This window comes from Myotis yumanensis, unplaced genomic scaffold (assembly GCF_028538775.1).
Source record: "Myotis yumanensis isolate MYYU_CA2020_CCGP unplaced genomic scaffold, mMyoYum1.0.hap1 SCAF_14, whole genome shotgun sequence".
In the NCBI taxonomy this organism is placed as follows: Eukaryota; Metazoa; Chordata; class Mammalia; order Chiroptera; family Vespertilionidae; genus Myotis; species Myotis yumanensis.
The window spans coordinates 11,937,163-11,947,202 of record NW_027223765.1 but is presented as its reverse complement, the minus strand read 5'-3'; the positions used below and the strand labels follow the sequence as shown (position 1 = coordinate 11,947,202).

The window sequence follows — 10,040 nt, the reverse complement described above, 5'->3', positions numbered from 1 at the left end:
AACACCTGCCAAAATAATTAATTACAGCAGTGTTTGATTAGGATGCTGAGTGGAGTTTGCTGAGGTAAGCCCAGGATGAGCTGTCACTGCCTACAGCTTTCAGAGTAGCAGACTCAGTGTGACTGAAGCCAGGAACCATCTGGGTTTCAGCACCAAATGTAAGGGTCCCTGAAGGAACACATGAGGCCAAAAGTGGTTAAGAATTATAAATTTACTAGAGGCCTGGTGCATGAAATTCGTGCACTGGGGAGGGGGCGCCCTCAGCCTGGCCTGCACCCTCTCGCAGTCCAGGAGCCTTCGGGGGATGTCCGACTGATGGCTTAGGCCTGTGGAGAGTGGGCCTAAGCTGTCAGTCGGACATCCTTAGCACTGCAGTGGAGGCGGGAGAGGCTCCCGCCACCAAAGCTTGCCAGCGGTGACCCCAGCTTAGGGCTTCTGGCTGAGCAGCTCTCCCTCTATGAGAGTGCACTGACCACCAGGCCGCAGCTCCTGTGTTGAGTGTCTGCCCCCTGGTGGTCAGTGCACATCATAGCGACTCATCGTTTGGCCATTCAGTCGATTTGCATATGAGCCTTTTATTACATAGGATTAGGTCATCTGGAAAACCAGATGGGCTGAGCCCAAAAATGGCACCAGCCTACAGGGATGGGGAGGCAGAGATTTCAAAGGACTCTGAGTGGGCTTCTTTGGCTGGGAATTCTCTGGGCGGGTCCAGATCTTGGGCAAGTCCGAGAGGAAAATTACTGGTCTTAGCAAATGAATGTGGTCTAAGCTAAAGGAAATGTCGGTTGCAAAATGATCTAAAAGTTCGTTTCCCAGAGGGAGGGGGTATCGATTTGATTATTTGATCAGACCTAACAGCTTACCCTTCCAACTTTATTTCATTCCATTCTTTCCTTGCTTTTTAAGTGTTCCCCACAGTGTTGGCTTCACCTCCCTGCAGCTGGGAAGTGCTGCCTCCGAGGGCCTCTGCACTCGCTCTGGGAAGCTCTCCCTTGCCACCACTCTCCTCGCCATTTCCCCCTTCTTCCAACGTCAGGCATCTTCTCAAACTGGTCATTTTACCTTCGCCTTCTCAGGAAAACCTTCTCTAATTTATCTTGTGTAAGTTAGGTTCTTCCAAGGGATCCTCATATCCCACATCCCAAGAACCCTGATTTTTGTTCCATGAAACTTTTTTTTTTTTTTTTTGTCACTTTAGCATTTGATTCCTTACCTGAAGTGTGAACGGTAGGGACCTTGCTTCCGAGGCTTACCGAGCACTCAATACTAGTGCACAGCAGCCGGGAATGCAGTGCCATAGGTCTTGCACAGGTCGCCGCACACTCTCGCGGGTGGCAGTCACAGGACCCCCCGAGTTGTCCGAGTGAAGGAATGAATGGTTACTTTGGCATGAAAGCGTCTGTCCACCCGTCGCGGCGGCACGGAAGCCCAGGCTCCCACCCCAGACGAAAGCCAAGCCTTCCTCGCGCAGCCCGGGCCCGCTTGGGCCCAGGTGAGCCGGAGCCACCGCCCCGACTCCCCCACGTGATCCGGGCGGCGCGCGGACGGCGCCTGCGCGCGAGCTCCCGGAAGTGGCCGGACCGAAGCGCCAGCGGAGCGCCCGTCCGTCCCCCGGTGGGTCCGCCAGTCCGCCAGCCCGCTCCCCGGCGCTCCTCGGCCTCGTCGCTGTCGTCCCGCAGTTTCTTTGGCCGGCACGGCGACGGAGGAGCTCGCCATGGCGACGTTCATCTCGGTGCAGCTGAAGAAGACCTCGGAGGTGGACCTGGCCAAGCCGCTGGTGAAGTTCATCCAGCAGACGTACCCGAGCGGCGGGGAGGAGCAGGCCCAGTACTGCCGCGCGGCCGAGGAGCTCAGCAAGCTGCGCCGCGCCGCGCTCGGCCGCCCGCTGGACAAGCACGAGGGCGCGCTGGAGACGCTGCTGAGGTGGGCCTGGGGCCGGGCTCGGGCCGCCTGCCGCCCCCTCCCTTCTTCCTGCTTCCCTCCTTCCCTCCCTCGCACCCGGGGGTCCAGACCCGGCCGCCCCGCTGGCCTGTTGGGGCGCGTAGGTGTGGTCTGCATTCCTTCCTGGTGAGCAGGAGCCGCCCCGCCGGCTGCCGCTGGCCCTGCCCGGGCTCCGGGCATCGGTGCTGCCGGTTCGCCGCAGCCCTCGGTCCTCCCGGCTCGGGGGGTCCGATACCCCGGAGGAACGGTCTGCCACGTACTGATCGATCTCACTTGCCACATTTACTCAGAACTAGTTTTCTCTCCCCCTCCCCTTTTTGTGGTGGGGGAGGGAATGTATTTAATTTAGACTCTCCTCCCCCCACCTTTTTTTTTTTTTTTTGTATTTCTTGGCCAGATTTCAATTTCAAAATAGAGGTTGCTTGAGGGCTGTAGGAGAATCGGGACACTGTGGACAAACGTCTGTTACTTAACTACATTGTCCACTTGAAATGAGCCATCTTCCCAAGTTCATCATAATCGGATGACAGGTGGAAAATTCCAAGGGTTAGGAGCTGCCATTCTTTGAGGTTACACGTGTGAGGGACATAATAGAAGGTTCAAGAGAAATAGCCTAAAGTCACTTTGTCCACCAACAGGTATGCGCGTCCCGGAGTAAATTGGTTGTTTTGCGAAGGCTTATGGAGCTCGTGCTGTCTTTCACGAGAGCTCTTTTTTCCTGGTACTTTGCAGTTCGAATAACAGAACATGTCTAGGGCACTTTACAGTTAAGACTATTTCTTTCGCCTCATCTCATTTTCTGCGTGGAACATCTTCCCCTTGATTAACAGGGCAGACACAGCTGTGCTGGGTTGTCCGTAGAAGCCCAGGTTACACCAGCGTGTTTGTGCTGGTAACTGAGAAGTTCCGTGATGCTGCTTCCTTAGCTTTAGGGATCATCCGCCGGATAGCATCTTGCCTCCATGTGGATGGATGCCTTCGCAGCTGAGCTTTGTTCCTGTGTTGGGAGAGATGGCCACCGGTGGGTCTACTGCAAGTACAGCGTCATTACACTCAGGATCTTACATCCGAGAGGGCTGTTTCTCCTTGGCTCTGGTGGAAGCCATGGGAAGCCTCTGTTTGGGTTGGCGTGTGCCCATGTGTGATGGTGGTTAAAGGCGCTAATTTCATTGCCAGTCAGCTGGTTTAACGTCTCCTCCGCCATGGATCAGAGCAGTAGAGAAGGAGGAAGACCTGGTTCCCTCTAAGGGAAGCTACTGAATAGATCGCTGAGAGAGAGAGAGAGATGATGATCTTGTGGTGTCAGTTTTAAAGATAAGACTGTTGGGCTGTAAAGATCATTTATTTGATATTTAGTATGAGCATTTTTTTAAAAAAAAAGTTAACCTAGGAATACTTAGGCATTCTCTAGAATTAACAAACTTTAACAGAAATTTCCAAAGCAATTTTCATGTAGGTATGAATAGCATTCAGTGAGGGTTTTCCATTAATATTAAAAAACATGGGTATAGTGAACACTGTGATAACAATCTTATTGAATAGAGTGTTTGTTTTGGTACCAACCCTTAAGGAGCTTGGAGTTTTCGGTGACAATTGATGCATGGATTTAAGGCTAACAGACAAGAAAGAATGAATAGTGGATTGTGGTACTGATAGGGTTCTGGTGTGAACTTTAAACCTTCATTCATTTGTTTATCCCTTTATTCTTTTCCCAGGCATAAATGTGAAACTGTTCCTAGGTATAGGGCTGTTGCACAGATAGCCTCTTTGAAACTAACCATATTTCTTTAGTCTCCTTTATATGATCCTCTCTTAGCTCATTTATCATCAACTACTTTTTTCCCCCCCTCACTTCTTACTCTTCTAGTGGGGTTAGGATAAGTTGATAGGTATACTACAGTCTATTACATTTTATAATGGAGGTCTGTACAAAAGTTTTTTGGGTATATATCTGTAAAAATCAAACATTTGTGAGATATGGGTTCCAATCAAACAAAACGTTGTTTAATAATTATGTTGGATAATTGTGTAAATAACATTAATTTACATATTTTTAAATTAATGAACTTTTAAATAACAATTTGCAAAAAGGAGGGGTTAAAATAATTCCTAAAGACAGGTGGTCTAGGACCATGCCCTAAAGCTTGATCAGTACTGGTACAATGCTCTATAAATAGGTCCAGTGATGGAGCTGCCTTTTTATTGTTACTATCATGGAGATGTCCCAGTAAAATTTCCTAAAATACACATGTGTATTTGGTTGAGAATGAGTGTCATCTGTATAAAGTGGCTTTAACTAAAAATTGATTAGAAGAGCCTTGATAAATGGTGAACTTTAGGGTGATCAGACGGGAATCCTGTATCATAATTTGTGTGTGTGTGGGAGGGGAGGGGGAGAGGAAGCTCCAGTGTTCATGTCTTTTGTGGTGATTAGTATTTTTAGAGAGAAAGCTTGGGGTCTCTTTCCATGAAAAAGTTTGGTTGTCAACTTTCTGAAATTTTACTGGGGAATTGGATGTTGGGGATCTCAACAATCATGTATGCAGTCTTTTATACCATCTATTTCTAGTCTGGCACCTGTATCAGCTTTGGATTCAGCTGCATGTGGTAGATCTCAAGTCGTCAGGGAGTTAAATTATGATTTTATTCCTGTGTGAACAGTTGGTAGAGAGGTAGTTCTGATAGTCCATGGCTGGTATAGTGGTTCTGTGAAGTTCATCAGGCTCAGGCTCTGTCCAGCTTTCCACTTCGTACAACCCTTTTTCTCAGGGTCCAGATAGCAGTCATACCCAAGTTTAAGATAGCAGGAGGGGAGAAAGGAGATAGTGTGGAAACTGCCCCACAATACCCTGTGCATATGTAATTGACCATTATGTATGTCTACATCTCATAGAAGGGTAGCATAAGAAAAGGAATTTTTATTAAAGGCAGCTGCATACCCAGCTAAAATCTGGATTTTGTTAGTAAGGAAGGAGAGAGATGATGTTGACAGCACTCCTAACCAAAGCTTCTCAATCCCCGTCCTCCCCACTTAGCTGTGCTTGATATCCTTAACATTTCCTGTAAGTCTGCTCTCCGAACAGAGGATCTGATAGTCAAAGGTTTCAGAGATTTTTTCACTGCAGTTTTCTCTTCCCAGCCTCATCTTTAAATCCTGTCTTCAGTGGTATCTCATGTTTCTTAATTCAGATTCTTGTTGGCTTCTCTGACATGACTTGACTTGGTATATTTTGTTAGCTCCCTGCCCTCCAGGCAGTTAGATTTTCAGCTTTTTCTGCTTCATTCACTTTTCACCTTTTACAAAATTTCACTGAAACCTCTTGTATGCTGCTGTGCCCTTTCCCATTCTTCTTATCTTTGTGCATTTACATCTTTTTAATTTTAATTAATTTTTTAACCCTAGCCAGTTTGGCTCAGTGGATAGAATGTCGGCCTGTGGACTGAAGGGTCCCGGGTTCAATTCTGGTCAAGGGCACATGCCCAGGTTGCTGGCTCGATCCCCAGTGTAGGGCATGTAGGAGGCAGCTTATCAATGATTCTCTCTCATCATTGATATTTCTGTCTCTCTCTCCCTTTCCCTTCCTCTCTGTAATCAATAAAATATATTTTAAAAAAGGAACCACAACACTAAAAAGAAAAAATTTAGTGGCATTTTGGGAGGGAGCAGAAAAGGGTGTTTTTGTTTTAAGTGAATAGGGTATCTGCATTTTCAGCTCTCCACAGTGGTTGCATCAATGTCCATTTCCAGTAGCAGGTATATGTGAGTTTTTTATTCTTCCACGTCCATCCTAATACTCACTGATTAATAATTCAAATTAATTGTTTTTTTGCTATACTGGTGGATGAGAGATAGTACCTTGTTTTAGGTCGCAGTGCCCTGATTTCTCAGAGGTCCAGCATCTTACATTTACTGGTCACTTTAGTTTCTTTTTCTGTGAATTGCCTGTTTTTTGTTTTTTTCTCTGCTCATTTTCTAGGTTGCTAGTTTTTTCCTTACTGATTTTTAGGAGTTATTTACCTTTTTTGGCTATCCCTTCCCCTTATGTATATTGCAAATATCTTTAAATCTGTTTCTTAACTCTTAATTGTATTTATGTTGCCTTTTGTTGCACAGAAGTTCTTGCAAAATGTTTTATTCTTCTTATAATCTGCTTTTACATTTTTTTTCTTGTTCCTAATGTTGTGAATGTGTTATATATATATTTTGCCCCTTGATCAGATTTGTTAAAGGTTTGTAGCCACCTCTTTTTTAAAAAACATATTTTTATTGATTTCAGAGAGGAAGTGAGAGGGAGAGAGAGATAGAAACATTGATGAGACAAAATCATTGATTGGCTGCCCCTTGCAAACCCCCACAACCTAGGCATGTGCCCTGACGGGGTATCAAACCGCGACCTCCTGGTTCATAGGTCGATGCTCAACCACTGAGCGATCTCTTTTTAAACACTAAGTCTAGTTTTATTTTAGGACTGTATGTTTTTTTTTCTGAGTCTGCTTTTGGCTGCATCCAACTGGTTTTGACATACAATATTCTCATTGATGTTTTTAATAATTTGTAATTTTAGTTCTGTTTTCATTAACTTGAGCCACTTATATAGATTTTGTAAATTTCTAAGTAGATTTGACTGTCATCCTTTTGTGGTTTAAAATTTGGTTTTGTTGCATTATGGAAGTAACTTTTTCATTTGAAAAATAAAGTTGGTGGAACTAGGCTCATGATTTCTGGAGTTTTTTTCAAGCACTAGTGTTTTATAGATCAGGAAAGAAAACATTGCAGTTTCATTTTGCTTACATTCTGATTGTTGGTTTGGGGGTGAAGATGCTGAGATAATGTTAGCACTAATGATGTTAGTGTGTTAATCAAATAATGTGGAGGATGCAGATAGACACACACCTTATCCCTCTTACGTCTTTGTTTTTCTCCATAGTACTTATCACTACCTACTCTCCTATATTTTAACTTATGTTTGTCTCCCACCCTCACCCCCAAAGGTTTTAGGACATTCTAATTTCCTAAAACTGTGTTTGTTGCATAGTAAGCTCTTGGCGTATATTTGTTGGATGGATGAATGAGGAAAGCCTTCTTTGATGACATGTCAGCCTAGACAAAAAAGGTGGGAAATTGTGCTGGGAAAAGTTTCCAGCTACAGAGGAAAAAAAAAAAAAGGAAAAAAACGTGTGAAAGCTTAGGGCCAAGAGAGAGCACAGACTTTAGTGACTAGAATGCATAGTGAATATTCTGAGATGAGGCTTGGAGAGTGTTGAATGATTGGCCAGGTAATGCCAGACCTTGTCACATTTTTGGATGTAGTTTTAAAAATAATAGGACTTCATTATAGGTTTGAGCACTTAATACTTCAGTGTTTGTTTCCTAAGTACAAGAATATTCTCCTATATAATAACCACAGTACAACTTTCAAAATCAGGAAATTAACATTGATTGAATATTACAATTTAATCCATAGAATTCATTAAAATTTTGTTGATTCTCCCAGTAATGTTTATAAGTTCAGGATCCTGTGTTGCTTTTAATTGTTATCTCTCTAGTTAGTTCTCTAATCTGGAACAGTTCCTCAATTTTTCCTTGTCTTTTGAAGCTTTGACATTTTTGAAGAGTACAGGGTAGTTACTTTGTAGAATGCTGCTCAATAGGGATTTGTCTCATATTTTCTCCTGATTCATGCATTTTGGGGCAGTAGTACCAACCAAAGTGATGCTGTGTTCTTTTTAGTGCATATTAGGAAGAACACTAGTTGATTTGTCCTGTTGCTGGTAATGTTAACTTTCATCACTTGATTAAGATGGTATTTCCCAGGTTTCTTAACCTTACAATTAATAAGTGTTTTGTACTAATTAGTGTTTTATGGGAAGATACTTTGAGACTATGCAATATCCTATTTCCATCAAACGTTTGTTTTAGTATCCATTGATGAATCTTACCTGAATCAGGCATTATATTCTGAAAGCTGTCAAATGATGATTTTCCTAACTCCATTATTTCTTCTACATTTATTAGTTGGCATTGTACAGTAGGGTAGAGCTTTTCCTGTTCATTTGTTTATATTATATACGTCAGAATGATGTTCTTATTTTCCTGAATAGGTTATGATTTGTTATTTTATTTAAATTTTTCTAGATTTGGCTAGTGGGAGCCCCTTAAAGCTAGTTCCTGTGTCCTTTTGACATGTTCTCATAATATTTTAAATACTTTCTTAACTTTCTGGCATAGCAAGATGTTTTAAGTTTGAATCTTCAATTTTCTCAGTCTCAGCCATGGAGTCACTCACATCTCTAAGGAACACTGGCTCCTTTTAATGGAGAGCATTATTTGGGCATTAGGTTTACTTATTGCTACCTAAGTGTTACTGCTTCTGGACCCCCTCAACATACACATTGAGGAAATATACACACATACACCCCCTATACCTGTTTTTTGTATTTTTCTACTATATTAAAAAATAAGTTCACATTGATACTTCTAATTCCAGTCCAAAGCCACAGAATTTATTCTCCCCTTAACAGAAACTCCTTTCTCTGATATTTACAAACCTGGCTCCTATTATCTTCAGTGTATTTACTTAACTGTTCAATTCTTCCTGTTTGTAGCCAAACTTATGGCCGTGCCAGCCAATAACTTGATCTCAGACATGTTGCCCTTCCTCCAAAAAACTTGACCTCAGAAATAACCATTGGAAAGATAGCCCTCGTGAAGGGTTGGGGGGTTGGAGATGGTAAGGGAAGGAGGAAATATTAGAGGCCAGTTAGAACGCTTGGCTTTGGATACCTCCTCATTCCTTTTGCTAGCTCAAAGGTCATACTGATGAGGGGGAAAATGTATATATATATTTTTAATATGTTTTTATTGATTTCAGAGAGGAAGGGAGAGGTAGAGAGAGAGAGAAACATCAGTGAGGAGAGAGAATCATTGATTGGCTGCCTCCTGCACACCTCACCCTGGGGATTGAGCTCGTAACCTGGACATGTGCCCTTGACCGGAATCGAACCTGGGACCCTTCAGTCCATAGGTTGATGCTCTATCCACTGAGCCAAACCAGCTAGGGCCCAGAACATATTTAAAAGTTGGCAAACCTGTTCTTACTGAGCAGTTTACCAGAGATATTAATTTGCTCAATGGATATAACCAGTTATGCTAATAAGAAATAGTATCTTAAGAAATATTTTGGTTTTTCTGTTTAGTTATTTGCCTATAGGCAATAATAGTTTATAACTATTTTTCTTTGGAGGGAGGATGAGTTTTTGTTCACAGTTTTTTCATTGCATGCATTTAGCTCTTGGTTTACACATTAAAAGATTATGTTCAGAAACTTCAAAATGGCTGATTAATTTGTGGGCCACTCAAGGTAAACGTGAATGATGTTAGTATACTCTTTAACCAGTTGTATTTACATAAATGTGCATAATATTTAACTTTGCTAATTTTAACTTTTGCTCTGTGCTTTAGATATTATGATCAGATTTGTTCCATTGAACCTAAGTTCCCATTTTCTGAAAATCAGGTAAGTCATTTGTTTAATTTGTAAAGTTATATGATAATGGCAAGTCACCCATTTTCTCCCACTCATGGTATCATTTTATTAAAATAAATGGTGCCTTTTCACTATCTTTAGGTTTTTATGAGACTTTAATACAAATTAGCTTAGGCCCATCTGATACGAATTTATGTCTTTTTGAAGAATGTTTCCTAGAATTCTATTCATTTCATTCCTCAGTAACTTCTGTATATATATTTTAACTGCTTTTTATAACCACTATTGACTGATTAATCTATAGTGTTCTTCCCTTTGGCTTTTACAGAATTAAGAGAGAAACTGTAATTCAGGAAGTATTAGTTTTAGTTTATGTACTTCAAAAAAGTATGTGTGTGTTTGGGGTGGGAGGTGGGTGGACAGGGAAAAGGCGGGGGTGGAGGGGTGGTAGATGAACCAAGAAAGACAAAAGGCTAAAAACTGGTGATAGGTATATTGGGGGTTTGTTATGTTATTCTCTCTAGTTTGTGTATATTGAAAATACTCTAACCTAGAGTTAAAAAGTTAAGTTGAAACACATAATTTAAAAGAGACTAGCTTCTTTTAAAT

The 10,040-nt window shown here is 42.2% G+C and overlaps 1 protein-coding gene across 1 annotated transcript in view; it reads left to right on the top strand.

Annotated features, from left to right (window-relative positions):
• The first annotated feature begins 1,600 nt into the window (after window positions 1–1,600).
• Window positions 1,601–10,040, top strand: part of PDCD6IP (programmed cell death 6 interacting protein) — a 44,579-nt gene continuing 36,139 nt past the window's right edge. The window contains exons 1-2 of the mRNA XM_070391759.1: window positions 1,601–1,926; window positions 9,407–9,461. Coding sequence (XP_070247860.1) covers window positions 1,718–1,926; window positions 9,407–9,461 — 264 coding nt within the window. The 5' untranslated portion in view covers window positions 1,601–1,717. The remainder of the gene's footprint in view (window positions 1,927–9,406; window positions 9,462–10,040) is intronic.